At 59.6% G+C, this 27,728-nt stretch overlaps 5 protein-coding genes across 5 annotated transcripts; 2 read left to right on the top strand and 3 right to left on the bottom strand.

Annotated features, from left to right (window-relative positions):
• Nucleotides 1–1,272: 1,272 nt before the first annotated feature.
• LOC128974237 (membrane-spanning 4-domains subfamily A member 12-like) lies at nt 1,273–5,046 on the bottom strand. Its single transcript, XM_054390792.1, has 6 exons — nt 4,957–5,046; nt 3,606–3,725; nt 2,784–2,840; nt 2,371–2,502; nt 1,493–1,606; nt 1,273–1,389 (listed from the first exon to the last, which is right to left on the bottom strand). Exons 1-6 carry the CDS (start codon nt 5,044–5,046, stop codon nt 1,273–1,275), a joined length of 630 nt encoding a protein of 209 aa, XP_054246767.1.
• A 2,190-nt stretch (nt 5,047–7,236) lies between these two features.
• On the bottom strand, nt 7,237–11,519 carry LOC128974236 (zona pellucida sperm-binding protein 3-like). The gene is made up of 9 exons (XM_054390791.1): nt 11,426–11,519; nt 10,914–11,086; nt 10,374–10,486; nt 9,936–10,039; nt 9,076–9,250; nt 8,828–8,954; nt 7,863–7,947; nt 7,541–7,696; nt 7,237–7,454 (listed from the first exon to the last, which is right to left on the bottom strand). The coding sequence occupies exons 1-9, from the start codon at nt 11,517–11,519 to the stop codon at nt 7,237–7,239; spliced, it is 1,245 nt and encodes a 414-aa protein (XP_054246766.1).
• A 2,290-nt stretch (nt 11,520–13,809) lies between these two features.
• Nucleotides 13,810–17,731, top strand: LOC128973909 (cobalamin binding intrinsic factor-like). The gene is made up of 9 exons (XM_054390395.1): nt 13,810–13,879; nt 13,996–14,175; nt 14,310–14,453; nt 15,185–15,328; nt 15,407–15,582; nt 16,389–16,647; nt 16,737–16,881; nt 17,425–17,543; nt 17,618–17,731. The coding sequence occupies exons 1-9, from the start codon at nt 13,810–13,812 to the stop codon at nt 17,683–17,685; spliced, it is 1,305 nt and encodes a 434-aa protein (XP_054246370.1). The 3' UTR covers nt 17,686–17,731.
• Nucleotides 17,732–19,819: 2,088 nt separating this feature from the next.
• LOC128974235 (cobalamin binding intrinsic factor-like) lies at nt 19,820–21,885 on the bottom strand. Its single transcript, XM_054390790.1, has 9 exons — nt 21,816–21,885; nt 21,508–21,678; nt 21,239–21,382; nt 21,003–21,146; nt 20,751–20,926; nt 20,429–20,666; nt 20,168–20,318; nt 19,968–20,089; nt 19,820–19,887 (listed from the first exon to the last, which is right to left on the bottom strand). The coding sequence occupies exons 1-9, from the start codon at nt 21,883–21,885 to the stop codon at nt 19,820–19,822; spliced, it is 1,284 nt and encodes a 427-aa protein (XP_054246765.1).
• Nucleotides 21,886–24,018: 2,133 nt separating this feature from the next.
• Nucleotides 24,019–26,271, top strand: MRPL16 (mitochondrial ribosomal protein L16). Its single transcript, XM_054390789.1, has 4 exons — nt 24,019–24,097; nt 24,388–24,453; nt 24,562–24,710; nt 25,758–26,271. The coding sequence occupies exons 1-4, from the start codon at nt 24,019–24,021 to the stop codon at nt 26,241–26,243; spliced, it is 780 nt and encodes a 259-aa protein (XP_054246764.1). The 3' UTR covers nt 26,244–26,271.
• The last annotated feature ends 1,457 nt before the right edge of the window (nt 26,272–27,728 follow it).

Genomic DNA, 27,728 nt, shown 5'->3' with positions numbered 1-27,728 from the left:
CCCCCTCTGGTGATTATAAATGGACCATAAGCCCTTTGGGTCTCAGTTTCTGCTCTCCCCCCCCCCCCAGCATGAGGCAGCTTTGAGGGCCTGCCGCAGGAGGGAGGTTCAGAAGGTCACTCAGCTCCATTCCCAGCACAAGCCACATGCCACTTGGTGTCCCCAGGTGGCCCTGAGGAGCAGCCCCAGCTCCAGGGCAGCTCCTTGGTTGGGGGTAAGGAGCTGGAGGTGCTGCTGTCACCCTTGTCACCACTGTCTGTGCATAGCCAAGGGGGAGATTTAGTGGGGGAGGGGGGGGGAGGTGGCATCTGGCCATCTCCAGCAGGACCAGAGGAGGCTGATGAGTACAGGTGACACCTGGAAGTGGGCAGGATGAACCCCTTTGCCTGATGGACAGCAGGTCTAGGGGGTGGGTTTGCAGCTCCCATGCTGGCAATTCCCCCCAAATGAGGAGCCAAGGACCTGGGCAGAGCATTTATTTCCCAGATCAAATCAAGCTGACAGGGTCTGAGCCGAGGTAGATGGTCCAGCAACCTCCACAGCTCCACCTTGGGGGCTCTCTCCACTGCCACCAGACCTCAAGGAGGTCCTCAGCCCCAACATGAGTGAACCCCACTGGAGATTTGCAGGCAGAAACACCCCTGGGGAGCTCCAAAATTCTACCCTCTCCCCTCCACACCCCAGGAAGCCTCTTCTCCAAAGCATCCAGCAAGCTTTGAGCCCTAGCACAGGGGCAGAGGGTGGCAGGGAAGGGGGAGATTGGGGGTGCTCACTGGCTTTTAGAGGGGGATACCAGCAATGTCCCAGCCTGCAGCACAGTGGGAGGAAGATGATGCTGTAAGCCCTGGGTGCAAGGAGCCAGCCTGAGGGGGGAGGGGGAAACAGTTTCAGGATGCAGGACCCAACACCAACGTCCTCGGGGCCAGCACCTCGCTAGGCTTCGTGGGTGGCCAGCTGCAAAGAAACCCAAAAGCTGCTGCTTCTGGGGTGGGGGGAACAAGGCTTGGGGAGGTCACCCAGCACCCCCCAACCCCCTCTCCCCCCATGGGGTTTGTGGGGGTCTCCTTCAGCCCCCTCCTCCCCCCCCCGTGCCCATGTCCATGCCCACCCATGGCTGGAGGAGCACCCAGTGGCAGGGTGCTGCCAGGGAAAGGGAGGTGAGATGCTGTCCCAGGGTGGCAGGGAAGCACTGGTGGCAGTGGGAGAAGGTCTGTCATGCAGGCAGGGTTTAGGAGGCCTCTCCTGGCAGCCCAGCAGTCCCCAGTTCCACTTCTAACTGGGCTGTTCCTTGGGGTCGTAGATCACCTCGGTGTAACTGGGAGGCTGGGGCAGGTCGGCCAAGGGCACTGCCAGGTCTGCTTGAGTGGCACTGGGGACGATCAGCATGGCCTGGAGGAGGAGATGGGGACAGTGCTGAGGGGGTGGGGAGCCAGCTGGTGCTCAGACCCTTCCCCTCCCCCCCTCACTGCCCTTCCTGCCCTCCTTGCCCTACCTCATTGGAGCTGAGGCGAGTGGCCCTGCACCAGAAGTTGGCGGTGGCCACGGCGATGCAGAACTCCAGGATGGTGAAGATGAGCAGCACGATGGAGATCCCATTCCCTGCCAGCTCCAGGGTGGAGAAACACCCCATCAGCAGCAGGAAATCCAGGCTCAGCTCCTCCCCTCCCCTTCCCCTCACCTCCTCTTTCCCCCCAGAGTGGAGCCCACCTCATATTTTGGAGCTCCCCTCCTCCACCTCCCTCTCACAAGCCTTCACCTCGCTGCTTTTATGGCTTATGGAAGCAAGCAGGAGATGCCAGGCCATGAGTCATCTCCAGAGGTACCAGCCTAAAATGGGTCAGGCACACAGCACTGCACTGGCAGCTGGCAGGATGCTCAGGGGTGCCAACAGCTGTGAGGTCCCAACAGTGCCAGGGCTGAACCTGTCAAACCTCCCCCAGCATGCATACAAGGTGAGATGAAAGGATGGAGAGAGGACCAGGGGAGGCTCCCAGAAGGTTCAGCTCTTTCCAAGGGGGGATGGAAGGGCAGAGAAAGGACCAGGGGAGGGTCCCAGAAGGTTTTGCCCCATCCAGGGTGGTGTGGAAGGGCAGAGAAAGGACCAGGAGTGGGTTCCAGAAGGTTTTGCCCCATCCTGGTTGGGGTGGAAGGTCAGAGAGAGGACCAGGAGAGGTTCCCAGCAGGTTTTGCCCCATCCAGGGTGGGGTGAGAGCATGGAGAAAGGACGAGGAGAGGGTTCCAGCAGGTTTAGCCTCCTCCAGGGTTGGGTGGAAGCATGAAGAAAGGACCAGAGGCTGGCAGGAGGTCTGTCCCCAGCTAGCTGGGCTGAGTGGTGGCTCTGGGGGGCAGCTCTGGCCATGCCCCACTCACCAGGACGAGGTAAGTGTAGTAGTTGAAGTTGGAGCGGTAGAGGCCGTTCAGGTTGAGGTCCACGATGAAGGCCACGATGCCCAGCAGAGCAAAGATGGCACTGATGACATTCATGGTCTGGCTGCCCTTCACCTTTGCACACAGAATGGGTTTTTTGGGGGGGAGGGTGACAATCAGACCCCCAAAGCCCCATAAAGACCCCACCCCCACCCCTGGGGCCAGGCTGCTTTCTGGGGTGAGGTTTATCTCCTCCACGTTGCTTGTTCCAAGGAATAACCTTCCAGCAAAGCTTCAAACAGGGCTTTGTGTCCTGGTGGGGATTCCCCCGGGATCAAAGCTGGTCCCACCACCGCCCCCCCACCCTCCCCCCTCCAGAGCAGGGGGCAGGGGTGGGGTGCCCAGGGGCCACTCACCGCACACTCTGTGGGGCTCTTCTCTGCCCCGATGGAGAGACAGCCTGAGATGATGAACTGTGCCAAGAGAGGGGGGTACTCAGCCTCTGCCAACCTCACCCTCAGCCACCCAAACCCACCCCAGGTGCCCGTGGGCACAGCCCCACACCTCCCAGGGGGGTACCATGTGGTCAGCCCTTCAGTTTTTTTGCCAACTACTGGACCAGGACCTGCTAGACCAGGCACACCGGTAGGCATCCTTCCCTCTGGGTGGGCATCCTTCCCCCTGGGCATCTGTCTCCAGCAGGCATCCCCCCTCCCCAGTTGGCATCCTTCCCCCCTGGACATCTGTCTCCAGTAGGCATCCCCTCCCCAGCTGGCATCCTCCTGGCTGAGCAATCCTTCCCTGCTTGCCAGCCCCTTCCCAGTGGGCATCTCCTTCCCTCCTTAGTGGGCATCCTTCTGGGTGGACAATCCTTCCCTGGTGGGCATTCCTCCCTCATTGACCTCCCTCCCAGTGGACATCTCCTCCATGCTTTTCCTCCTTCCTTCCTCCCAGTGGGCATCTCCTCCCTGGTTTTCCTCCCTCCCTCCCAATGGACATCTCCTCCCTGCTTTTCCTCCTTCCTTCCTCCCAATGGACATCTCCTCCCTGCTTTTCCTCCTTCCTTCCTCCCAATAGGCATCTCCTCCCTGTTTTTCCTTCTTCCCTCCCAGTGAGCATCTCCTTCTTGCTTTTCCTCCCTCTCTCCTTCCCGTTGGGCATCTCCTCTCTGGTTTTCCTCCCTCCCCGTGGGCATCTCCTCCCTGGTGGGCACCCCTGCCAGTGCCCCCAGCACTCACAGACACTCCTCCCAGGAAGGGAATCTCCCCAATGACAAAGACAGAGGTGTAGACGTTGGTCAGCGTGGTCAGGACGATCCCAAAGCCAATGTGCATGAAGCCAGTCATGATCTGGATGGTCTGTGCCATGGGACAGGGTGACAATGGGGACAACTCACACCCCCCTAACCCCACATCCCCCCCAGGGTTGGGGTACCCCCAGCCCCTGAGCTCCTCCAGGACCACAGCATGCCCTGGGGGATCAATACGATAGGGAGAAACCTCCAGGAAGGAGGCAAAGCCCCCCAGTGGGAATAGAGGGGGGAAAAAAAACATCAAACAAACCAGGAACAGGGCAAAACCCACTGGGAATGGGGAAAAAAAACCCCTGGGAATAGGGCTTGAACCCCTGGAAATGAGATGGGGTGGTAGGAAAAATGGGAATGGGGGTGAAAAAAGCCACAGGAACGGGGCAAAACCTGCTGGGAATGAGGGGAAAAAAAGCCCTGGGAATAGGACTGAACCCCTAGGAAAAGGAAAAAAACAGGAATGGGGCAAAACCCACTGGGAATGGGGGAAAAGAGCCCTGGGAATAGGACTGAACCCCTAGAAATAAAAACAGGGATGGGGGAAACCCACTGGGAATGGGGGGAAAAGCTCTGGGAATAGGACTGAACCCCTGGGAAAAGGAAAAAAAAAAAAACAAAACAAAACAAAAAACAAACAAGGATGGGGCAAAACCCCGTGGGAACGGGGGGAAAAAAGCCCTGGGAATAGGACTGAACCCCTAGAAATGAGGTGGGGGGAAGGAAAAACCCACGGGAATGGGGCAGAACTCCCTAGGAATGGGAAAAAAGCCCTGAGAATAGGGTTGAATCCCTGGAAATGAGGAGGGGGGGGGCGGGGGGGGGGGGGGGGGGGGGGGAAACACGGCAATGAGGCAGAACCTCCTGGGAATGGGGAAAAAACAGCCCTAAGAGTAGAGCTGAAGCCCTGGAAATGAGGAGGATAGGGAAAGGGGACTAGGGGGATAAAAAAACAAACATGGGAATAGGGAAAGAAACCCTGGGAATGGGGGAAACCCCTCGGGAAGAAGAGGAAGGGGGCAGAACCCCCCGGGAATGGGGAGCAATCCCACGGGAATGGGGCAGGATGAGAACGGAGATGATTTCCCCTCCCGGCGCTAAGGGAGCCTCAGTCCCGGAGCCCCCCTGAGACCAGAGCCTCCCCCGAGGGGATCGATTTGAGGAGTGAAATCCCCAGGAATGGGGCAGAACCCCCCGGGAACGGGGCAGGGAAGGATTTTCCAGGGCCCCAGCCCCTCCATCCTCCCCCTCCAAGGCACCCCCCTTCCCCCCGCCCCCAGACTCACCCCCATCACTCGGTTCTTGCCCTTGGGCAGGGTCTCAGCCGTGTACATCACTGCCCTGCTGCCCAGCCGCAGGCTCCCCATCCCCTGCATGGGAGCAGTGGGGGGGTCACTGGGACCCCCCCACACACACCCCTCCGGTCCCGGAGCCAGCTCCGGTCCCCTCCGGGGTCAACACTAACCCCTCAAGCCCCACCCCGCCTCGGCGGCTCCCCATTGGTGCAACGTGGCTGATGTCAGAGGCTGCAGCATCCCCGGGGGCACCGCCCAGGCCACGCGTGAATCCCCCCACATCATCCACGGGTCACACCCCCACACCCCTCCCCCATCGTTGCTTAGGGCTGGATCCCTTAGGACCCACGGGAGAATTCCATTCCCGCCCCCCCCCCCCCCCCCGATTTCCTGCTCCAGGATCCCCAGATTAAAGATGCTGAGACCCCTACCCATCACAGGAACGGGCTGGGGGACCCCCATGTCACCCAGAGATGTGCTGAAGGACCCCAATGGCACCCAGGGCTGTGCTCAGGGACCCCAGAGTCACATAGGAATGGGACTGGGGACTCCTCATGTCACCCAGGGATATGCTCAGGGACCCCAGAGTCACATAGGAATGGGACTGGGGACTCCTCATGTCACCCAGGGATATGCTCAGGGACCCCAGAGTCACATGGGAATGGGGACCCCTCATGTCACCCAGGGCTGTGCTCAGCACCCAAGGATGGGCTTGGGGAACCCCAGCGTCACCCAAAAGTGTGACTAGGAGCCCTATGCTACCCAGAGAGGTGACTGGGGACCTTCATGTCACTCAGAGATGTGCTCAAGGACCCCAATGTCACCTTTGGATGTGCTCAGGGACCCCAGTCCCACATAAGAATGGGACTGGGGACCCCCCAGTGTCACCCAGGGCAGTGCTCAGGGACACCTCTGCCAGCCAGGGCTCTGCTTGAAGAGCCCAGTGTCACCCAGGGGTGGGACTGGGGACCCCCTTGGCCCCTGTGAATGCACTCAGGGCCATGCTTGAGGGACTCCAAGGTCATCCAGGGACATGAAAAAAAAAAAAAAAAAGTGGAATGACAGGGGAAGAAAAAAAACACACAGCCCCCCAAGGCCCTCAAGCTGTGTGTTTGTGTCCCCCCTCCTCCTAGCCCTGCCTGGCTGAGAGCTGTCCCTGCACCCTCAGGCCTAGGCCACGTTTACAGGAGCTCAGAAAGGGAGAAAAAGGAAGAAAGAAAGAAAAAAAAAAAAAAGAAAATAAATTTAAAAAAAAAAAAAAGAACACCACAAAGCTGCCTGCAGCCAGTTCCTGGAAGAAAAAAAAAAAAAAAAATCCATCAAGGGCCATTAGGCACCAACCAGCTGCTCACTGCAGAGCTGGGGGAGCTGAGAGCATCACCCTGGACCCACAGAGCCTGAGTGTGGGGCTGAAGGGAGGCAGGATGTGCAGCTGGACAGAGCTCTGGACACACAGAGCCTGAGTGTGGGGCTGAAGGGAGGCAGGATGTGCAGCTGGACAGAGCCCTGGACACACAGAGCCTGAGTGTGGGGCTGAAGGGAGGCAGGATGTGCAGCTGGACAGAGCTCTGGACCCACAGAGCCTGGATGTGGGGCTGAAGGGAGGCAGGATGTGCAGCTGGACAGAGCTCTGGACACACAGAGCCTGAGTGTGGGGCTGAAGGGAGGCAGGATGTGCAGCTGGACAGAGCCCTGGACCCACAGAGCCTGGATGTGGGGCTGAAGGGAGGCAGGATGTGCAGCTGGACAGAGCTCTGGACACACAGAGCCTGAGTGTGGGGCTGAAGGGAGGCAGGATGTGCAGCTGGACAGAGCTCTGGACACACAGAGCCTGGATGTGGGGTTGGACACCAACTTGGCACCACACAGAGTCAGGATGTGGAGGCCTGGGCACCACCCTGACAGGATCCCCTGGCCTGTGGGACCCAGAGCTCCTTGGCACCCACATGGGAGCAGACCTCAGGTGCCCATCAGCCACCCTGGGAAGGTGCCATCATTGTGTGTGTGTGTGCCCACCCAGCTGCTCCCTTGGGTGGCAGGCTGCAGGCTGGCACAGAGTGGCACTGGGGCACCACAGTGATTTCCCCACGTTGGAGATGGGAAGCTTTCCACCCACCCCTTGGGGCAAGGGATCATTGCTCTGTCCTCCAAGTCACTTGGCTCCCATGGGAGCAGCATCTCAAAGAGGCACCCAAGGTCCTCCTCACAGCCCCCCAAAAGGTCCTCCCCACAGCCGTTTCTGCCCTGGGTTTATTGATCAAACCAGAAGGGTCACACCATGGAAGGGTCCACCACAGGAGCAGGGCAGGTCCTGGGGGTGCTGTGGTTTTCAGTGGGGGCCGTGGAGGCCATGGCCACAGCCTGGGGCTCCCCCAGGGCCGCCTCAGGGTCCCCAGCTCGGTGGCGCCGCACGGAGCAGTAGCAACCAGCCAGGCTCACGGCGAGCAGGACGCAGCACATGGCCACCATGGTGCCAGGGGCAGCTGGCCCTGTGGGGAGGAGGTAGAGGGGGTGAGAGGGGCCAGCAGGCTCAGCCCAGCCAGCCCTGCAGCGGCGTGGGGAAGGTGACACTCACTCGAGTCCCTCTCCTGGCCCCGCATCGCGGGGACCGAGGGGCGAGCAGACGGCATCCTGCTGGCCTCCGGCGCCGTGCAGTTCCCTGGGGATGAGCTGGGGAGAGCGGAGAGGAGCTCCAAAGGGCCGAGGAGGACGGTGGCTTCTCCCAGCAGACCTGCAAGGAGAAGCCCATCAGGCACGGACGTCAGCCTCAAGGGTGCCACAGAGCCCTCCCCGGAGGTCCTTACCGCCGGAGCTGGCCGTCCGCCGCCGCCGCCCCCCGCAGCCAGCTGGGGAGCCACAGCAGGAGCAGTCGGCTCCGTCCAGGGAGCGCCAAGCACCTCCCACAGGATCATAGGAACAGGCTTTGCCCAAGATGCCACCAGCAGCTGGTGCCACAGCCTTCAGGTGACAGCGGAGGTAGAGCTGTGGAGACAGAAGTCAATGGGATGAGGTTCACCAAGGCCAAGGGCTGGGTCCTGCACTTGGCTCACAACCACCCCAGGAAGGCTCCAGGCTGGGGGCAGAGTGGCTGGAAACTGCTCAGGGGAAAGGGCTTGGGCTGTGACAGTTGGTGACAGCAGCTGGAGAGGAGCCAGGGGGTGCCCAGGTGGCCAAGAAGGTCACCAGCAGCCTGGCCTGGATCAGCAAGAGTGTGGCCAGCAGGAGCAGGGCAGGGATTGTCCCCCTGGAGTGGGCACTGCTGAGGTCACACCTGGAATCCTGGGGTCAGTTTTGGGCCTCTCACTCCAAGAAGGACATTGAGGAGCTGGAGCAGGTCCAGAGAAGGACAATGAAGCTGGGGAAGGGTCTGGAGAACAGGAATGGTGAGGAGCAGCTGAGGGAGCTGGGGGTGTTGAGCCTGGAGAAAAGGAGGCTGAGGGGAGACCTTCTGGCTCTCTGCAGCTCCCTGCAAGGAGGCTGGAGCCAGGTGGGGCTTGTGACAGGAACAAGTGACAGGACAAGAGGGAATGGCCTCAAGTTACCCCAGGGGAGGTTTAGGTTGGACATGAGGAACAATTTCTTGCCCTTGAGGATTGTCATGGCTTGTCCCAGGCTGCCCAGGGCAGTGGTGGAGTCCCCATCCCTGGAGGGGTTCCCAAGGCCTGGAGCTGTGGTGCTGAGGGCCATGGGTTGGTGGTGCTGGGCAGTGCTGGTTAAGGGTTGGATTCCAATCAAAGGTCTCTTCCAGCCACAACCATTCTGTGATTCCATGACCAGCATCTTCCTCACCCCAGCTGAGCTGCCCCATGGCTCTCCATCACCTCTGGCCACCTGCACTGCTGGGTGGAGGTCACCCCCTGACCCTGTTGGCACAGACCTGGCTCCCAGAGGCGTTGGGGAAGAGGAAGGTGTCCAGCTGGAAGCGGAGGGAGCTGTTTCCATGCTGGGGTAGGAAGCGAGAACGCCCAAGCTGCCCATCCAGCAGGCACCTGCCAGGGTGGGAAACGAGGTGAGATGGATACTGCCACCACTCAGAGTGCCAGCAAGGGGCCAGAGCAGCCATTTGGGGCAGCAGCCACCACCCATCCCGTGCCCAGCTGTGGTGCTCACCCATCATCAGTGATGACCTCATGTCTGAGCCACTCTGCTGTGCTGGGGCTGGCCACACACTCAGCTACAAAGACCCTCAGGGGGAGCTGATGGTTGGTGTCCACTGAGGCCTCGACGTTGATCAGCTCCCCCAGGGAATATCTGGGGGGCTGGAGCAGCTGGGAGGACCAGGAACCTTGGGAAGAGCACAGAATGTTAGGGGCTGGAAGGGACCTCGAGAGCTCATCCAGTCCAACCCCCCTGCCAGAGCAGGATCACCCAGAGCAGGTCACACAGGAACACATCCAGGAGGGTTTGGAATATCTCCAGAGAGGGAGACTCCACAACCCCCCTGGGCAGCCTGGTCCAGGGCTCTGTCACTCTCACAGTGAAAGAATTCTTCCTCCTGTTTCCATGGAACTTCCTATGCCTCAGCTTCCACCACTGCCCCTGGTGCTGGCATTGGGCATCACCCAGCAGAGCCTGGCTCCAGCCTCTGGGCACTCTCCCTGCACATCTTCATCAGCATCAATGAGGTCACCTCTCAGTCTCCTCCTCTCCAAGCTAAAGAGCCCTCAGCTCCCTCAGGCTCTCCCCTCATAGGCAAGATGGCTCTGCACTGGACTCTTTCAAGCAGTTCCCTGAGGTCCTTCCTGAACTGGACACAAATCTCCAGATGCAGGGCAGAGAGGGCGGAGAACTTCTCTCGACCTCCTAACCACAGCCCTTCTAATACAACCCAGGACACCATTGGCCTTCCTGGCCATGGTCATATGGACATGGGTTGCTGCAAGCATCACCCTGGAACCCCAGCAAGGCAGGGGAGTCCCTGTCAGCCCAGCAGGAAGAGGAGCAAGGAGGTCTGGAGGTCCTCTACTCACTGTCGTACACATCCAGGGCGAAGCGCAAGCGTCTGCGGTGGGCGACGGTGGAGCTGAAGGAGATCCAGTTGGGCTGGAGGGCTCTGGAGGAAACATTGCCCACCCTGCCCCACAGCACAGCCTTGAGTGGGGTGACAGGCTCCACAGCCCACCCCACCTCCTGCACCCACCCTGCCCAGGATGGGCTGCCAGAGCCAGCACTGAGGGGTTCCACCATGGGGCTCTGCCAGAGCCTGGCTCCATGGAGGTCCCAGCTTGCCAGGAGTAGGAGCAGTCCATGGGGAGGGGCAAGGGTCTGGAGCAAGCCCACCCCACCACATCTCCTGCACCCACCCTGCCCAGGATGGGCTGCTGGAGCCAGCACTGAGGGGTTCCACCATGGAGCAAGGGGCACATGGGGCTCAACCAGAGCCTGGCTCCATGGAGGTCCCAGCTCACCGTGGGTAGGAGCAGTCCACAGGGAGGGAGAAAGGTCTGGAACGAGCCACAGGCTTCCCAGTCAGAGGCTGGTAGTGGAGAACATTGCTGTAGTGGATGCTGTCTGGAAGGAGCTGGGGGCACAAGCAGATGTGGGGCTGGAGAGGCCATCCAGGTCCCAGCCAGAGCCCCCTCCATGTCCCCAGCACCCAGAACAGGAGCTGCACAGAGGCAGAAGGCTCCTCAGCACATGGTGAGAGCCAAGGTTCAGGTGGCTGGTGATGGCCACACTCTGACCAAGGGGTGGTTGTCCTCATGAGTGCTGCTGGAGCCCCTTCCTCTGGGGACAGCAGGGCCTGAGGGGATCCAGCCCTAGCACATGGGTACAATGACAACAATATCCTGGGCACCTCGGGGTGGCTGTGGAGGACCCACCACGAGGGCTTCTTCCCAGCCATGGCCCACAGTGCCCTGACTTTGTCCCTCCCCAGTGGGGCACTGCCCCCTCCTCTGCCATCCCCTGCTGCAGCACCTCCATGGTGGTCACCCACAGCTCCTCACCTCCAGCGTTGTGCCACAGCCCACGAGTGGGTGCTCCAGCCAGTACCTGTCCCCATCAGCAGCAGTCACCCCACAGCCAGATCCCAGTGTCAGCTCCCCACGGGCCAGGTGGCTCCCCAGGAGGCTGGTTGGCACTGCCACCGAGAGCCAGTCTTGGCCACACGTAACAGAGACTGCAGCAGAGGAAGAAGGAAGGGGACTGAGCCACCTTGCTGGTGGCCTCCAGGCACAGATGTCCCCTCAGCTTTCCCTGACTCAGTGCCAGGGACAGAGGAGGAGGCTGAATTGCTTCATGGAGTCACCCCAGGGCTCCAATGTGGCCATGATGCTCCTGAGAGATCTCCATGGGGAGATGCAGGACCCATCCCAGGGCTTCCCTCACCTCTTAGCTCCAAACCTGATGTTTGGGACAACCTGCCCATGGTCCTCCTTTGCTGGCACCAGCCAGGCCTCCCACCCCACAGCAAAGCCAAGGGAGGGCAGCCAGACCTCCAGATGCACAACCCCCCTACCTCCAAGCAGCTCCTTACCCTGGGCATCCTGTGCCCAAGCTGCAGCCACAAAGAGGAGCACAAACCACCACCACCTCCCCCTGAGAGCCTTCATCGTGATGGAGAAGAAGAGGAACAGCCCCCTCTGATGGCTTTTAACAGCTGGATGAAGGTCAGCTGCAGCAGCTCCCCCAATGGGAGGCTGGGTGGTGCCTCCACCCCTCTGCCCACCTCCTCACACCCACCTGGAGCTCATCTCCCCAGCCCAAGAGGCAAAACAAAGGCCTTGGTTCCTGCTCCTCTCCTTGTCCTGCTCCTTGTCCCTGTCCCTGCTCCTTGTCCTAACCTTTGTCCCTACTCTAACACTGTTCCTTGACCCTGCTCCTGTCCCTGTCCCTGCTCCTGCTCCCTGTCCTTGCTCCAGCCCTGTTCCTTGTCCTTGTCCTGCTCCCTGTCCTTGCTCCAGCCCCAATCCCTGTTTCTGCTCTCCCCCTAGTTCTAGTCCCTTTCCCTGTTCCTTGTCCTGATCTTAGTTCCTGCTCCAGCTTCACTCTCTGTCCCTGTCCTTGCTCCAGCCCTGCTCCTTGTCCTGCTCCCTGCCCCAGCCTTGGTCCTTGTCTTTATCCCTGCTCTTTGTCTTCATCCTGTCCTTGGACCTGGTCCTTATCCCCATCCCTGCTCTTTACCCTGCTTCTGGTCCCTGCCCCAGTCCTGCTCCCTGTCCTTGCTCCTTGTCCTGGTCCTTGTCCTAGTTCCTGTCCTTGCTCCAGCTCCAATCCCTGTCTCTCTTCTTTCCCAGCTTCTTGCCCTGGCCCTGATCCCTACCCCACTCCCCCTCCCTGACCCTGCCTGGAGGAGGTGATGAAGAAGATGAGACTCAGCCTCTGGCCACATCCTTCCCCCAAACCCAAGCTGGTCCCGACAGGCAGGGTGACAACCTCGTCCCTGGGACACCCACTCAGTGCAGAGCCTCTGGGGAAACTGAGGCACAGAATGGTGCTGGGAGCCCCTGACATCTCTGTAGCCCATGGCCCTGTGGTGAACAGCCTGGGGCAGAGGATGAGCTGGGTGGGGGAGCTGGAGCTGCCCCCATGTCCTGCTGCCCCCACGGCTGCCCCTGCCGAGAGCTGTTGGGTGCCGGTGGCCGCTCCGTGGTCACCCCTGCCGGGAAGAAAGGTCCCAGGCCACACCCAGCCCTTGTTCTTTGTTCAGCTTCCTGATTGCCCAACACTCCCAGCCAGCCACATCCCTCTGCAGGGCTCCTGCCCCTCCAGAGACTCACCAACACCTCCCAGGGTGGCATCAGCTGCTCCCCAGCCAGAGGTAGCTCTGTTCCCTCTGAGCCCTGCTCTTCACCCAGCACAGAGCTGGAGGGTGCTCTGAGGGTCACATCTGACTAACATGCAGCAAACCAACACCCACCACCCCCCTTCCCATCACCCAGGAGGTGGGGAGGACCTTATCAGAACTGGGAATTGAACCAGTCAGACAGAACTATCTCTTGGTGAGCTCTGTTGCACCCTGTGCTAGGACAAGGGGCAATGGAGAGAAACTCCAGCACAGGAGGTTCCACCTCCACATGAGGAGGAACTTCTTCAGTGTGAGGGTCACAGAGCACTGGAACAGGCTGCCCAGAGAGGTTGTGGAGTCTCCTGCTCTGGAGCCTTTCCAGCCCCATCTGGATGTGTTCCTGTGTGACCTGTGCTGGATTCTATGGTCCTGCTCTGGCCGGGGGGTTGGACTGGATGATCTTCAGAGGTCCCTTCCAACCCCTGGCATCCTGTGAGCATGTGACCGTGTTGGAGGCTGGCAGAGAACTCCTGCTGACCTTGTTGGAGGCTGGCAGAGAACTCCTGCTGACCTTGTTGGAGGCTGGCAGAGAGCTCCTGCTGACCTTGTTGGAGGCTGGCAGTCCTTCAACTCCCTTTCAATAGCTTCTTGCTTATCATCAGTTTCTGGGGAACTGGGGTTAGGCACCCAGGGCTGCAGCTGCTTGGAAACACCCTTCTGCTGAACTGGGACATACTGGTGAGCTTCCAACCCGAGAGGACCTCCCCAGGCACCCAAGCCATGGAGGAGATGTTTGAGGTGGGTCCCTCCCCAACAGCCACTGGGTTCTTTCGACACCCTGGGGTGAACCCCAGCCAGCATGACTCAGGGAAACTCAGCTGGGTCCTCAGAGCCCTGCAGTGGAAAATCCCTGACCCCAGCACCGTGCCCCCTCAACCCCATGTGACACACCTTGGGCACACAAAGCAGCTGGTGGTGCTGGGCAGTGCCAAGGCGGATGTGGGAAGGCAGGGCACAGCAGAAGAGCACCAAAACCAGCTAAGAGCAGGAGGAGACACCCACAGTGAGCAGTGCCCACAGGACTGAGTGGATCTGCTTGCCCTGAGGACAGGAGGATGCTTGGTGTGGCTTTCACCATCGGGGTGCTGCTGGCCCTGACGGGTGGCACAGATGCCCGCCGCTGCGGTGAGTGCCAGCCTGGCTGCCCAGGCACCGGGCAGAGACCTGCTGGAGGGGACATGGGGTCCTCCCTGGCCTCCTGGCAGCAGTGCTAACAGGATGCCTGGCCCCTTTCCTTCCAGTTGCCCCGGAGGCCCTGGTCTCCAGGATGCTGGGACAGCTGGAGGGCTCGGTCTCAGTGACTGAGCCACCAAACCCCAGTGTCCTGCTGGCCATGAACCTGGCTGGGGGCAGGGACAGTGATGCCAACAAGCTGCTGCTCCGTCAGATAGAGGAGGAGGCTGTGAAGAAAGCCCAAGGTAGTGGGGGTGGGGAGGGGTGGGGGGTTTCAGTACCAGTCCCACCAGCTCCCTCCGCAGGAACCTGGGGACGGGGCTGCTGCCAGGTCCTAGCTCCCACTCCCACAGCCCTGCTGGCTGCTCTCTTGTCCCCACAGAGATGACCTCAGGACAGGTGGCTTTGTATGTGCTTGCCCTCCTCTCCTCCTGCCAGAAGCCCCAGCAAGTCCAAGCTCTGGGACAAAGCATCGACCTGGTCCGTGTCCTTCAGCAGAAGACAGACGAGGAGGTGGCCAGCCTGGGTGAGCTGGGGTGGCAGAGGGGGGAGGAGGGACTTGTAGAGTCCTTCCAAAGGGTCCTGCCTGGTGTACAGAGCCAGTGGACACCCAGGCTTATGATGTTGACTTTCTTCTTCTGGCCCAGAAGCGACGATTTCAGCCCCTGGGAGCTCCCAAGGGCAGCAGTTTAGATACAGCACAAAGAAATTAGGTCTGATTGGGGGCATCAGGGAATTGTTTGGGTTGGAAAAGATCTCCAGGAGTGTGGAGTCCAACCACCAGCCCAGCACCACCACGGCTGCTAAACCATGGCCCCAAGTGCCATGGCCACAGGTTTCTTGAACAGCTCCAGGGATGGGGACTCCACCACCTCCCTGGGCAGCCTGTGCCAGTGCCTGACCACCCTTGCAGCAAAGAAATTGTTCCTCATGTCCAACCTAAACCTCCCCTGGGGCAATTTGAGGCCATTGCCTCTCTTTCTATCACTTGAGACTAGGGAAAGGAGACCAAAAGCTACCTCTCCACAGCCAGGGAGCTGCAGAGAGCCAGAAGGTCTCCCCTCAGCCTCCTTCTCTCCAGGCTCAACACCCCCAGCTCCCTCAGCTGCTCCTTACTGTTCCTGTTCTCCAGACCCTTCTCCACCTTTGCTGCCCTTTCCTGGACCTCCTCCAGCCCCTCAGTGTCCTTCTTGGAGTGCTGAGGTGTCCACCTGTGCAGTCCAGCCCCCCAGCAGCTCGCTGCCCTTTGCCTTGCAGAGACTGATGGTGTCCCCATCACCAGCCTCTTCAGTGTCAGCCTGGATGCCCTGGCCCTGTGCCTGGTGCAGGCTGGTGGCTACGAATCAGCAGCTGTGGCCCTGGCCAGGCAGGTGCTGAAGCCTGGAAACCAAATCTCTGTAGGTAATGAACCCCTCCAGCCCCTCTGCTCACAAGGGCCCTGCTGCTGGTGGCCTTGGTGGTGACATTGTGATCTGGCAGATACCCGTGCCATGGTGGTGCAGGCACTGGTGTGCACCTATGGCCATGTGGACCTCCAAAGTGTTCGGGACCTGCTCTGGAAGGCAGTGTCCACGGTGACCAACGACTTCCTCAACGAGCAGGAGAGGAGGAAAGGCCAGATTGGGAACATCTACAGCATGGGGGTGGCCCTGCAGGTATGGGATCATAGAATCATCAGTCAGGGTTGGAAGGGACCACAAGGCTCAGCCAGTTCCAACCCCCCTGCCATGGGCAGGGACACCTCACACTACAGCAGTCTGGCCAGAGCCTCATCCAGCCTGGCTGCAAACACCTCCAGGGATGGAGCCCCAACCACCTCCCTGGACAACCCATTCCAGGCTCTCACCACTCTCATGGGGAAGAACTTCCTCCTCACATCCAGTCTGAATCTCCCCACTTCCAGCTTTGTTCCATTCCCCCCAGTCCTGTCACTACCTGATAGCCTAAAAAGTCCTTCCCCAGCTTTCTTGTAGGCCCCTTCAGATCCTGGAAGGCCACAAGAGGGTCTCCTCAGAGCCTTCTCTTCTCCAGACTGAACAGCCCCAACTCTTTCAGTCTCTCCTCATAGCAGAGGTGCTCCAGCCCTCTGCTCATCCTGGTGGCCCTTCTCTGGACACCTTCCAGCATGTCCAGATCCCTCTTGTAACAGAGGCTCCAGAACTGGATGCAGTACTCCAGGTGGGGTCTCACCAGAGCTGAGCAGAGGGGGAGAATCCCCTCCCTGGCCCTGCTGGCCACACTTCTCCTGATGCAGCCCAGGCTCTGCTTGGCTCTCTGGGCTGCAAGTGCACACTGACAGCTCCTGGTGAGCTTCTCATCCACCAGCATCCCCAAGTCCCTCTCCTCAGGGCTTCTTTCCAGCCAGTCCCTGCCCAGCCTGGATTTGTGGGGAGGGTTGTGGTGCCATGGCCCCAGGTCCAGCTCCCAGGGCTGCTCACACCATCTCCCACCTTCTCCACAGGCACTGGAGACCTCCAGCAAGTTTTATGCCCCCCGGGAGTGGGACTGTGCCCAAGCCTTCAACGTGGTGTACAACCATGACTACCACCTGCCCATGGCCATTGCCCAGGTCCTGCCTGCCCTCGTGGACAAGCCCTACCTGCAGGCAGCCAGCTTGGACTGCACTGCCCACACCAGAACATCCCCAGACCAAGACTTCTCCCTGTCCCCAAGCCTGGAGACAAGCCAAGATCACAAAGGTACAGCTGCTCCCACCCTGAGTGTCCCCCAGACCCTGTGGGGATGATGCTCCTTCCCTGTGCCCCGTGGCACCATGCCAGCTGCCCACCCAGCCCCTCTGCTCTCCCAGCAGCCACCATCGAGGTGCACTACTCCATCATCAACAAGCTGCAGGGGGCACACTTTAACCATTCCATCCAGGTGGAGGTCCCAGCTGGCTCCACGCTGCTCAGGGTGCTGAAGGTGGCAGAGGAGAAGGAACCTGACACCTTCAGGTGAGAGCCAGAGGGGCTGAGGGGACAGCTGGCAACCCCCCCACTGAGCCCACCTGCTTCTCACAGAATCATGGAACTGGTTGGCTGGAAAAGCTCTTTCAGATCCTGGAGCCCAAGCCTTCCCCCAGCACTGCCAGGGCACCACCAACCCATGGCCCTCAGCACCACAGCTCCAGGGCTTGGAAACCCCTCCAGGGATGGGGACTCCACCACTGCCCTGGGCAGCCTGGGCCAGGCCTTGACAACCCTCAAGGGCAACAAATTGTTCCTCATGTCCAACCTAAACCTCCCCTGGGGCAACTTGAGGCCATTCCCTCTTGTCCTGTCACTTGTTCCTTGGCAGAAGAGCTCAACCTCCACCTGGCTCCAGCCTCCTTGCAGGGAGCTGCAGAGAGCCAGAAGGTCTCCCCTCAGCCTCCTTTTCTCCAGGCTCCACACCCCCAGCTCCCTCAGCTGCTCCTCCCCAGCCCTCTTCTCCAGACCCTTCCCCAGCTTTGTTGCCCTTCTCTGGTCCTGCTCCTCACAAGTTGTGCTCTCACACAGCTTCAAGACAGAGCAGTCATCCTGGGGCCCCATGGTGGTCTCCATCCATGGGCTGGCTGCCAACCCACGGGACAGGACCTTCTGGGAGTTCCTCAGTGGCAAGGATGCCCTGGAGGAAGGTGGGCAAGGTGAGGTGGGGGGCACAGGGGGTCCTGTTGCCCTGACCTCACTCACACCTGTCCCTTCCCTGCAGGGGTTGGCACCTACAAGCCCCACGACATGGAGCACATCACAGCCAACTTCACCAAGGGAATTTGGTGAAGACACCAAAGGACCCCTGGCCCCAGCAGCCCCCACATGGGAGCAATAAAAAGCCATTTGCAGCACAACCCTCTGTGTGTGTGTGAGGGGGGCTGGGGGGGGGGAGTCTTTTGGGGGGTCACAGAGACTGGGGTGATGTTGGAAGGACAGAGAGATGTCCTCAGGGCTGTGGGGACAATGGCTTGGCTGCTGGGTCCCAGGGTGTCTCCAGTGACTGGAGATGCAGGTTGGACACAGATGGGATCATCCAGGGCTGGGGGGCAGGAGGGAAAGGGCCATCTGCAATGAGGGAGGAAGATGAGGAAAGGGATATGGCTCCCACCATGTCCTTGTCCCCCTCCCTCCTTGACTGGGCTCTCTGGGGACACCCTGGCAAGTCCAAGGTGGGTGAATCCCATCCAGCTTGAGGCCACTTGGTCCACAAAGGCACTTGCTGCCAATTCATTGTTGGCATTCTGGAGACTCACTCCCCAGCAGTTCCACAAAGCCTCTTCAGTTCTGCCCCAGTAGCTGCTGGGCTGCTCCTCTGGCCACTGTCTCCACTCCTGCCCTTCAGTTCCATTTGCTCTTCCCTCCTTGCAGACTTGAGTCCCATTCATCTCAACCATCTTTCTGTGTCTCCCCATTGTCCCCCTCCATCCCAGCTTCTCCACTTCCCCATCCCAGCTTCTCCACTTCTCTCCCCCCCCACCCCCCCCAGCCTGGCTTCATGGGGTGGGGAGGGCTTTGGAGGTACTGCCACACCAAGTTCTTCAGTGCCAGCCTGGATGCCCCTGGCCCTGTGCCTGGTGCAGGCTGGTGGCTACAAAGATTGTGGGGTTAACCCCCACAGGAAGGAGGAAATGAGACTGGCACCTTTGGGGTGATCCTAATTGGGGTTCTAATGAGCCAACAGATAGAGATAATTGTTGTGCAGTGGTGCAAGGGCTGATAAATGGGATTGCAAGGAGGAAAGAGCAAATGGACCTGAAGGGCAGGAATGGAGACAGTGGCCAGAGGAGCAGCCCAGCAGCTACTGAGGAAGAATCCAACAGGCTTTGGGGAAGCCCCAAGGAGTGAGTGACCAGAACATCAACAGTGAATTGGCAGCAAATGCATCTCCAATCCTGGGGTCAGTTTTGGGCTCCTCACTCCAAGAAGGACATTGAGGAGCTGGAGCAGGTCCAGAAAAGGGCAATGAACCTGGGGAAGGGTCTGGAGAACAGGAATGGTGAGGAGCAGCTGAGGGAGCTGGGGGTGTTGAGCCTGGAGAAAAGGAGGCTGAGGGAAGATCTTCCCTGCAAGGAAGCTGGAGCCAGCTGGGGGTTAGTCTCTTCTCCTAAGGAACAAGTGACAGGACAAGGGGGAATGGCCTCAAGTTGCCCCAGGGGAGGTTTAGGTTGGACATTAGAAGAAACTTCTTCACTGCAATCTCCTGTCAGGGAGGTGGAAGTCACAGCACCAAAAGCTAACCTGTGAAGGCAGAACCCTTCCCAAGGTGACCCTGTCTTGGGTGGAGGAAAGGGAGCAGAGCTCATCAACCTTCTCTGTTAGATCTTCAGCCTTTTCCCTCAGGCAGACGTCCTCCTCATGGGTTTTACATCCTAACCCTGCCTCTCCCTGCTTTCTGGGTGATGTTTAGCATGAGCTGGCTGGAGACTTGAGCCTCAATGGGACCTGTTTATCTTCACAAGTCTCCCTCCTTCAGCCACTGGCCAGCCACCTTGGCAGACTGGGGTTGGAGTGGGTGGGCTCCAGAGAACCCAAAGGTTCCAGCCCTACCATTCTGTGACTCCATGATCTCCAACCCCAGAGACAGCACAAGCATCTCTTGGTTGCAGCATCTCAAGGATAGTCTGGGTAGAATTCCACCCCTCCTTGTCCCAACATTCCCCATGGTCCCTCACCCAGTGGTGGGCTGGACCCTGCCAACCTCAGTGTCCTGTTGAGGCTCCCAAGTGCCTCCAATGACTTGTTCCAACCCTGTCCCCGGGGTCTCATCCCCATTGAGGGCTCTGGGGTCTGTGACCCTCCAAATGACTCCCCCCCACCACCACCACCTCACACACACAGACACATGGAGAGGGTTGTGCTGCAAATGGCTTTTTATTGCTCCCATGTGGGGGCTGCTGGGGCCAGGGGTCCTTTGGTGTCTTCACCAAATTCCCTTGGTGAAGTTGGCTGTGATGTGCTCCATGTCGTGGGGCTTGTAGGTGCCAACCCCTGCAGGGAAGGGACAGGTGTGAGTGAGGTCAGGGCAACAGAACCCCCTGTGCCCCCCCCCCCCCCCCCACGTTGCCCACCTTCCTCCAGGGCATCCTTGCCACTGAGGAACTCCCAGAAGGTCCTGTTTGTGTCATTGGCAGCCAGCCCATGGATGGAGACCACCATGGGGCCCCATGTGGGGTAGTCCTTCTTCTTGAAGCTGCAAAGAAGGCTGATGGGCTCAGGGTTTGGTGGCTGGATGCCATGTTCCCCCCTGCCCAGCTCCTCTGGCTCTTACCTAAAGATGTCAGGTTCCTTCTGCTTTGCCAGGTCCAGCACCTGGAGCAGCACAGAGCCAGGTAGGACCTCCACTGGGATGCAGTAGTTGAAGTGTTTGCCCTGCAGCTTGTTGACAATGCAGTAGTGCACTGTGATGTTGCTGTAGCATGCTGGGAGGGAAGAGGGGCTGCCTGGGTGCCTGGCATGGTGCCACGGGGCACAGGGCAGGAGCATTGTCCCCACAGGGTCTGGGGGACGCTCAGGGTGGGAGCAGCTGTACCTTCATGACCTTGGGCTGTCTCCAGGCTTGGGGGCAGGGAGAAGCAGTGGTCTTGGGACATTCTGGTGCGGGCAGTGCAGTCCATGCTGGCTGCCTGCAGGTAGGGCTTGTCCACGAGGGCAGGCAGGACCTGGGCAATGGGCACGGGCTGTCTGTAGTTGTGTCTGTGCACCACAGCAAAGGCTTGGGCACAGTTCCACTCCCGGGGGGCATAAAACTTGCTGGAGGTCTCCAGTGCCTGTGGAGAAGGTGGGAGATGGTGTGAGCAGCCCTGGGAGCGGGACTGGGCAGTCGTGGCACCACAACCCTCCCCATCCCATACCTGCAGGGCCACTCCCATGCTGTAGATGTTCCCAATCATTCCACCATTCCTCTCCTGCTCGTCAAGGAGCTCGTTGGTCACCACTGACAGTGTCTTACCGAGCAGGTCCTTCACACAGCTTTGGTTTGTGTGGTTGTAGGTGCACACCAGTGCCTGCACCATCATGGCCCGGGTATCTGCAAGATCACACTGTCACCACCAAGGCCAGCAGGGGCAGGGCTCTGCAGAAGGAGGGGCTGGAGGGTCCCTTACCCACATGAGCTGCTTTAATGGTGTTCAGCACCTGCTGGGCCAGCACCACAGCTGCTGTTTCGTAGCCAGCACCCTGCACCAGGCACAGGGCCAGGGCATCCAGGCTGACACTGAAGAAGGTGGTCTTTGGGACACCATTGACCACTGCAAGGCAAAGGGCAGTGAGCTGAGGGGGGGCCTGGACTGCAGAGCTGGACTTCTCCCAGCCCAGGCCCCTCTCTCCCATCCTGGCGTACATATGCTGACCACCTCCTCATCTGTCTTCTTCTGGAGGATGCTGACTAGGTCAACAGTTTTCCCTTTGGCTTCAACCTGCCTGGGGTCCTGGCAGGAGGAGAGGAGGGCAAGCACGTCCAGAGCCACCAGTCCTGAGTGCATGTCTGTGGGGGACAAGAAAGCAGCTGGGGACCAGTGGGGACTGAGACCTGGCACTCCAGTCCTTGGCCAGGTCGGAGAGAACTGGTGGGATCAGATCCACCTGGACTGGGCGCTGTGGCAGGGCTACCTTGGGCTTTCTCCACAGCCTCCTCCTTTAGGTACTGGAGCAGCCAGTCATGGATGTCACTTTTATTGTCCCCAGCCAAGCTCATGGCCAGCAGGAACCTGGGGTGTGGATAAGCCTTGATGGACTTCTTCATCTCTCGCAGCATGCTGGAGATCAGGTCCTGTGGCTCGTCTGGAAGGAGAGGAGGGCTGGGCATCCCTCTGGCACTGGTGATGAGAGGGCACCAAGGATGCCACCTCCCCTCCACGCAGCCCCTTGCACAGTCAGCGGTCCCTCCCCGGTGTCTTGGCAGCAGGGCTGGCACTCACCGCAGCAGTGGGTGACTGTGCCACCCAGCAGAGCCAGCAGGACCCCAATGGTGACAGCCACACGGAGCATCCTCTGGTCCTCAGGGCAAGCAGGTCCCCTCAGTCCCCTGGGCACTGCTCTGGCCTCTCAGTTGTCCTCTCTGCTTTCAGCTGCTCCTGGTGCCCCTCTCCGGTCACCTGTCCTGCGCTGCCAGCTTATATATGTGCCCAAGGGTGGCAAACGTGGTTGGAGAGCCACCCCAACAGGGGCAGTGTTTTTCCTCTGAGGTCACTGTCATTGCCAGTGGGAACCAGTTGCACCAGCTGAATGTGCTGGAGTCCATGGGCTTGCTCATGATTCATCCCAGGATGCTGCAGGAGCTGGCATGATGACAGGACCTGCCTCGGTTACCTCCCCAAAGGCCTGGGTACTTGAGAGGGTCCCTGCTGCCTGCAACCAGTGGATCCCAGTTTACCAGAGTGACTTGGATTTGCAGGGAATCATAAACTGACAGTGCAACCCCAGCTGCTGGAAAAGGGCTGGAGATGGGTACTGACCTATCAGTCTGACCTTGGTGTGACCAGGGATGGCCATGGAGCAGCTCACCTTGACTGCTGTCATGCAGTACGTGATGGACACACAGGGCATCAGCCCCAGCCAGCATGGGTTCACGAAGAGTAGGCCTTGCTTGACCAACATCATCTCCTTCTTTGACAAGGTGACCTCTCCATGGATGAGGGAAAGGCTGTGGATGTGTCTCCCTGGGCTTTATTAAAGCCTTTGATAGTCTCCCACAGCATCCTTCTGGACAAACTGACTGCTCACATGGCTTGGATGGGTGGGCACTGGTCCCTCTCTACAGGCACCAGCTTTTCCACTCTACCATCTGAATAAATGATCAAAAAAAACCCCAAAAACATTCAATACCGAGACAGTGCCATGGCAAACAGAGGATGAAGAAACCTCTTTCAGAGTTTGGTGAAGGTGGGACCTTGGGCCACCACTTTCACGTTCTTTCATCTCCAAAAACCCAGCTGTGGGCAGCAGGTGAGTTGACCCAGGATCTTTGGAGCAGGAGGTGCTGAGGGGTGAGTGGTGAAATTCCCTGAGCAGACCTAGGGGAAAAGGAGAGAGAAGTTTAGGGGGACTTTAGTTTGGTTTTTATTTGCTTCAGCTTTTGGTGGCACGTGGCTGGATGAGCTTAAATCACAGGTTTATGAATCAAGGATTGGGTCTGGATTGTTCTTTCACCACCTTCAGCATCATTATTGAGAAGTTTCTTTCCTCCAGACAGAAAGATGATTGAGAAGACTGTGGGGTTAATCCCCACAGGAAGGAGGAAATGAGACTGGCACCTTTGGGGTGATCCTAATTGGGGTTCTAATGAGCCAACAGATAGAGATAATTGTTGTGCAGTGGTGCAAGGGCTGATAAATGGGATTCAGGTTTGCAAGGAGGGAAGAGCAAATGGACCTGAAGGGCAGGAATGGAGACAGTGGCCAGAGGGAGCAGTCCAGCAGCTACTGAGGAAGAATCCAACAGGCTTTGGGGAAGCCCCAAGGAGTGAGTGACCAGAACATCAACAGTGAATTGACAGCAAGTGCATCTCCAATCCTGGGGTGAATTTTGTGCCCCTCACTCCAAGAAGGACATTAAGAGGTCCAGAGAAGAGCAACCAAGCTGGGGAAGAGTCCAGAGAAGAGGGCTGGGGAGGAGCAGCTGAGGGAGCTGGGGGTGTTGAGCCTGGAGAAAAGGAGGCTGAGGGGAGACCTTCTGGCTCTCTGCAGCTCCCTGCAAGGAGCCTGGAGCCAGGTGGGGGTTGAGCTCTTCTGCCAAGGAGCAAGTGACAGGACAAGAGGAAACAGCCTCAAATTGCCCCAGGGGAGGTTTAGGTTGGACATGAGGAACAATTTGTTGCCCTTGAGGGTTGTCAAGGCCTGCCCCAGGCTGCCCAGGGCAGTGGTGGAGTCCCCATCCCTGGAGGGGTTTCTGTGCTGTGGAGCTGTGGTGCTGAGTGCCATGGGTTGGTGGTGCCCTGGCAGCGTGGGTTGAGGGTTGGACTCCATGACCGTAAAGGTCTCTTCCAAGCCTACTCTTGTCCGCGTCCCCAGCCGCAGCTGCCCGTCCGGAACCGAAGGCTCCGTTCCGCGTTTCCCGGGGAAGCCGCAGGCAGGGACGGCGCTCCCGGAACGTCCCTCGGGGGGCAGCTCCGGGTCGGACGCCATGGCGGCGCCGGGCCTGGCGGGGTTCCGAGGGAGGCTTTTGCGGCCGCTCCCGGCTGCAGCACGTCCGGGGGCCGCCGGTAAGGACTGCGAGTGGCCACGGGGACCGCAGGCTGCGCTGGGCGGCGGGGGGTGGGGGGGGGGGGAGCGTGGCTCCGGTGTCGGCACTGCCAGGCCCCTACTGCACTAACCGCGGGGAGCTGGGGTCTAGGACTGCTGGCTCAGCAGTGCTGGCTGTGTGTGTGGGGGTGACGTTGAGATGTAAAAGAGACCTGGGGATGCGGGAGAATTCCCTCATGGGTCCCTTCTGCCGGGCCCTTGCTGCCGGTTGGGTACATTCCCGCTTTGACCTCCCCGCTCTGTCCCCCAGGTGCCGGTGGGGTCGGCGTGCCCCGGGCAGGGTTGAAGAAGTACGTGATGCCCCCGGATTACAGCGGTAAGGAGGGCTGGCAGGGCACAGCCCCTGCTCACTGTCACCCACGTTCCTGCTGCGCTGCGCTCTCCTGAGGGGCCCCTGACCCTCACCTCTGTGTCCCCCCGGCAGGAATCGTAATCCCGGAGAAGCCAAAGCTGAAGTTCATGGATAAGGTCCCACAGGTGCCCAAGGTCAGGCGGGAGCCTCGGAATCTGCGTGACATCCGTGGCCCGTCCCGGCAGGCCACCAACTTCACGCAGGGGCAGTACGGGATCCTGGTGAGTGGGATGGGGCACTGCTGTCCACCCCCCAGCCACAGCTGTGCTGAGGGGAAAGCCTGGAGGGGCTGGGGGCTGCACTGGGGAGGAGGTGAAGGGGGGTTGGCAGTAGGGATCCCTGGGGTGGAGACTCCCACCTGGTGCTGGGCCCTCCTGTGGAGGTGGAAACTCCAAATAAAGCAGTGAGAGGAGGGGACCGAGGCCAGACTGGCTCCAAAAAGTCAGGCAGGCTAAGCCATCTGTGTCAGAAAGGGCTCAGGTTGGCAGGAGTGTGGCCAGCAGGAGCAGGGCAGGGATCATTTCCTTGAACTGAGCACTGGTGAGGATATACCTGGAATCCTGGGGTCAGGTTTGGGCCCCTCACTCCAAGAAGCACATCGAGGAGATGGAGCAGGTCCAGAGAAGGGCAGTGAACCTGGGGAAGGGTCTGGGGAGGAGCAGCTGAGGGAGCTGGGGATGTTGAGCCTGGAGAAAAGGAGGCTGAGGGGAGACCTTCTGGCTCTCTGCAACTCCCTGCAAGGAGGCTGGAGCCAGGTGGGGGTTGGTCTCTTCTGCCAAGGAAGAAGTGACAGGACAAAAGGAAATGGCCTCAAGAGGCCCAGGGGAGGTTTAGGTTGGGCATGAGAAACAATTCCTTGCCCTTGAGAGTTGTCAAGGCCTGGCCCAGGGCAGGGATGACGTCCCCATCCCTGGAAGGATTTCAAAGCCCTGGAGCTGTGGTGCTGAGGGTCATAGTTCAGTGGTGCCCTGGCAGTGCTGGGTTGAGGGTTGGACTCCACGATCTTGAACATCTCTTCCAACCCAAACAGTTCCACAATTCCATGATGGATTGAGCTCCCCCGTCAGGAAGTATCTGACAGGCCCCAGCCGTGCGATAAGGCATTTGAAACCCAACTTCAATTGCACAGGCAGCTTGGAGGCATCCTCAGAGAGGCTGCTCCCCTCCAAATCCCACAGGAAGGGTAGGGGGGACAGCTGCTGGTGCAGTGGCAGGCCGGGAGGAACCTGTCCCTTCTCTCAGCTCACCTCCTCCTTCCTCCTCTACAGGCCTTGGGGGGTGGCTACCTGCACTGGGGCCACTTCGAGATGATCCGCTTGACCATTGGCCGCTGCATGGACCCCAAGACCATGTTTGCCATCTGGCGTGTGCCAGCCCCCTACAAGCCACTGACCAAGAAGAGCTTGGGCCACCGCATGGGGGGCGGCAAGGGCCCCATCGAGCGCTACGTGACGGCGGTGAAGAGCGGGCGGCTGGTGGTGGAGCTGGGCGGGCGCTGCGAGTTCGAGGAGGTGAAGCCTTTCCTGCTGCAGGTGGCCAGGAAGCTGCCGTTCCACGCCATCCCCATCAGCAGGGATGGCCTTCAGGAGATGAGGAGGGAGGAGGAGGAGAGGAAGCTCAACAACCAGAACCCTTGGACCTTCGAGCGCATCGTCACCGCCAACATGCTGGGCATGCGCCGCTACCTCAGCCCCTACGACCTGCACCTCAAGGGACGGTACTGGGGCAAGTTCTTCCTCAAGGACAGGGTCTGACCGGGTCCCACCTCCCATTAAACCTTTCCCACAAGAGCCCTTCTCACCTGCTGTGCTTTCTTGGAGCTGGAAAGCTGCAGCATCCCAGAGGTGGTGGCAGCAGCACAGGTTAGGAGAGCACCTAACCTGGGACCTGGAGAAGGACCTGGGAGTGCTGGTGGATGAGAAGTGAGCCATGGGGCAGAAATGTGCCCTGGTGGCCAAGAGGGCCAGTGGGAACCTGGGGTGTATTAAGAGGAGTGTGCCCAGCAGATCCAGGGAGGTTCTCCTCCCTCTCTACTCTGCCCTGGTGAGACCTCACCTGGAATATTGTGTCCAGTTTGGGGCTCTTCCATTCAGGAGGGACAGGGATCTGCTGGAGAGAGTCTAACAGAGAGCTACAAGGATGATGAAGGGACTGGAGCACTGCCTGATGAGGAAAAGCTGAGAGACCTGAGCCTGGTTAGTCTGGAGAAGACTGAGAGGGGATCTGATCAATGTCCATCAATATCTGAGGGCTGGGGGTCAGGAGGCAGGGGACAGGCTCTGCTCACTTGCACCCTGTGCTAGGACAAGGGGCAATGGAGAGAAACTCCAGCACAGGAGGTTCCACCTCCACATGAGGAGGAACTTCTTCAGTGTGAGGGTCACAGAGCACTGGAACAGGCTGCCCAGAGAGGTTGTGGAGTCTCCTTCTCTGGAGACTTTCAAGCCCCATCTGGATGCATTCCTGTGTGACCTGTGCTGGATTCTATGGTCCTGCTCTGGCAGGGGGGTTGGACTGGATGATCTTCAGAGGTCCCTTCCAACATCTAACATCCTGGGATCCTGTGGATGTGGCAAGGCTTGCCTCCTGCTGTGGAACCCACCCCCAAAAGCAAAGCAGCACCCCCCAGAGCAGGGTGTGGGTGATGTTTTTATTCAGGAGGAGGGCTCTGGTGCGGGCAGCTGCACATCCCAAGAGCCAATGGGATGGAGAAGTCACCGTGGAGAAGCTCTGAGTGAGGAGAGAGGCTCCAACTTCCACCCCAAGCAAGGCAGAGCCCTCACTGTCACCCGCACGCTGCCCTGGGGAGGGACGTGGCTCCTCTGGCTGCTCTGCCACCGAGGAAGGGGCTGAATTGTCACCATCAGCCAAAGTGGAGGGTGGGGAGCAAAGGTGGTGGTGGTGGTGGTGGTCGTCGTGGTGGTAGTGGTGTTGGTGGTGGGGAAACCTTGGGATGTTCACCCACTGGTGGGAGGGAAGGAAAGGGGAGCAGGGCAGGTGGGTTCCTCTGCTCCTCTGGAATGTCCTCAGGGCTGCAGGGCTGAGGGCTTGGCAGGAGGGTCCTGGGGTCTCTCCCATGGCTGGAGCAGCAGGTTGGATGCGGGTGGGATCATCCAGGACGTGCAGGGGAAGGAGGAGGAAAGGCCACCTGCAGCAGGGAGGAAGTGACACTGAGGAAGAAGATTTGGCTCCCATCACCTCCTGATGGGGCTGCTTAGGGACACCCTAAGCAAGGCAAG

The sequence above is a fragment of the Indicator indicator genome, chromosome 21 (genome assembly GCF_027791375.1).
Source record: "Indicator indicator isolate 239-I01 chromosome 21, UM_Iind_1.1, whole genome shotgun sequence".
NCBI lineage: Eukaryota > Metazoa > Chordata > Aves > Piciformes > Indicatoridae > Indicator > Indicator indicator.
The sequence above is the reverse complement of the archived record's forward strand: the minus strand, read 5'-3'. Positions and strand labels throughout refer to the sequence as shown.

Bases quoted from the DNA above. Each gene is read 5' to 3' on its own strand.
- MRPL16 (XM_054390789.1), top strand. From the start codon at position 24,019: ATGGCGGCGCCGGGCCTGGCGGGGTTCCGAGGGAGGCTTTTGCGGCCG. The intron at 24,098-24,387 runs GTAAGGACTGCG...TCTGTCCCCCAG, and splicing joins AGCACGTCCGGGGGCCGCCG to GTGCCGGTGGGGTCGGCGTG. The intron at 24,454-24,561 runs GTAAGGAGGGCT...TCCCCCCGGCAG, and splicing joins GATGCCCCCGGATTACAGCG to GAATCGTAATCCCGGAGAAG.
- LOC128973909 (XM_054390395.1), top strand. From the start codon at position 13,810: ATGCTTGGTGTGGCTTTCACCATCGGGGTGCTGCTGGCCCTGACGGGT. The intron at 14,176-14,309 runs GTGGGGGTGGGG...TTGTCCCCACAG, and splicing joins TGTGAAGAAAGCCCAAGGTA to AGATGACCTCAGGACAGGTG. The intron at 16,648-16,736 runs GTGTCCCCCAGA...CTGCTCTCCCAG, and splicing joins TACAGCTGCTCCCACCCTGA to CAGCCACCATCGAGGTGCAC.
- LOC128974235 (XM_054390790.1), bottom strand. From the start codon at position 21,885: ATGCTCCGTGTGGCTGTCACCATTGGGGTCCTGCTGGCTCTGCTGGGT. The intron at 21,679-21,815 runs GTGAGTGCCAGC...CTCTCCTTCCAG, and splicing joins CACAGTCACCCACTGCTGCG to ACGAGCCACAGGACCTGATC. The intron at 19,888-19,967 runs GTGGGCAACGTG...CCTTCCCTGCAG, and splicing joins CAAGGATGCCCTGGAGGAAG to GGGTTGGCACCTACAAGCCC.
- LOC128974237 (XM_054390792.1), bottom strand. From the start codon at position 5,046: ATGCAGGGGATGGGGAGCCTGCGGCTGGGCAGCAGGGCAGTGATGTAC. The intron at 2,841-3,605 runs GTGAGTGCTGGG...CTCTTGGCACAG, and splicing joins CCTTCCTGGGAGGAGTGTCT to TTCATCATCTCAGGCTGTCT. The intron at 1,607-2,370 runs GTGAGTGGGGCA...TCCACCCTGGAG, and splicing joins ACTACACTTACCTCGTCCTG to CTGGCAGGGAATGGGATCTC.
- LOC128974236 (XM_054390791.1), bottom strand. From the start codon at position 11,519: ATGAAGGCTCTCAGGGGGAGGTGGTGGTGGTTTGTGCTCCTCTTTGTG. The intron at 8,955-9,075 runs GTGAGCACCACA...CCACCCTGGCAG, and splicing joins GAGGTCATCACTGATGATGG to GTGCCTGCTGGATGGGCAGC. The intron at 7,455-7,540 runs GTGAGTGTCACC...TCCTCCCCACAG, and splicing joins GGGCCAGGAGAGGGACTCGA to GGCCAGCTGCCCCTGGCACC.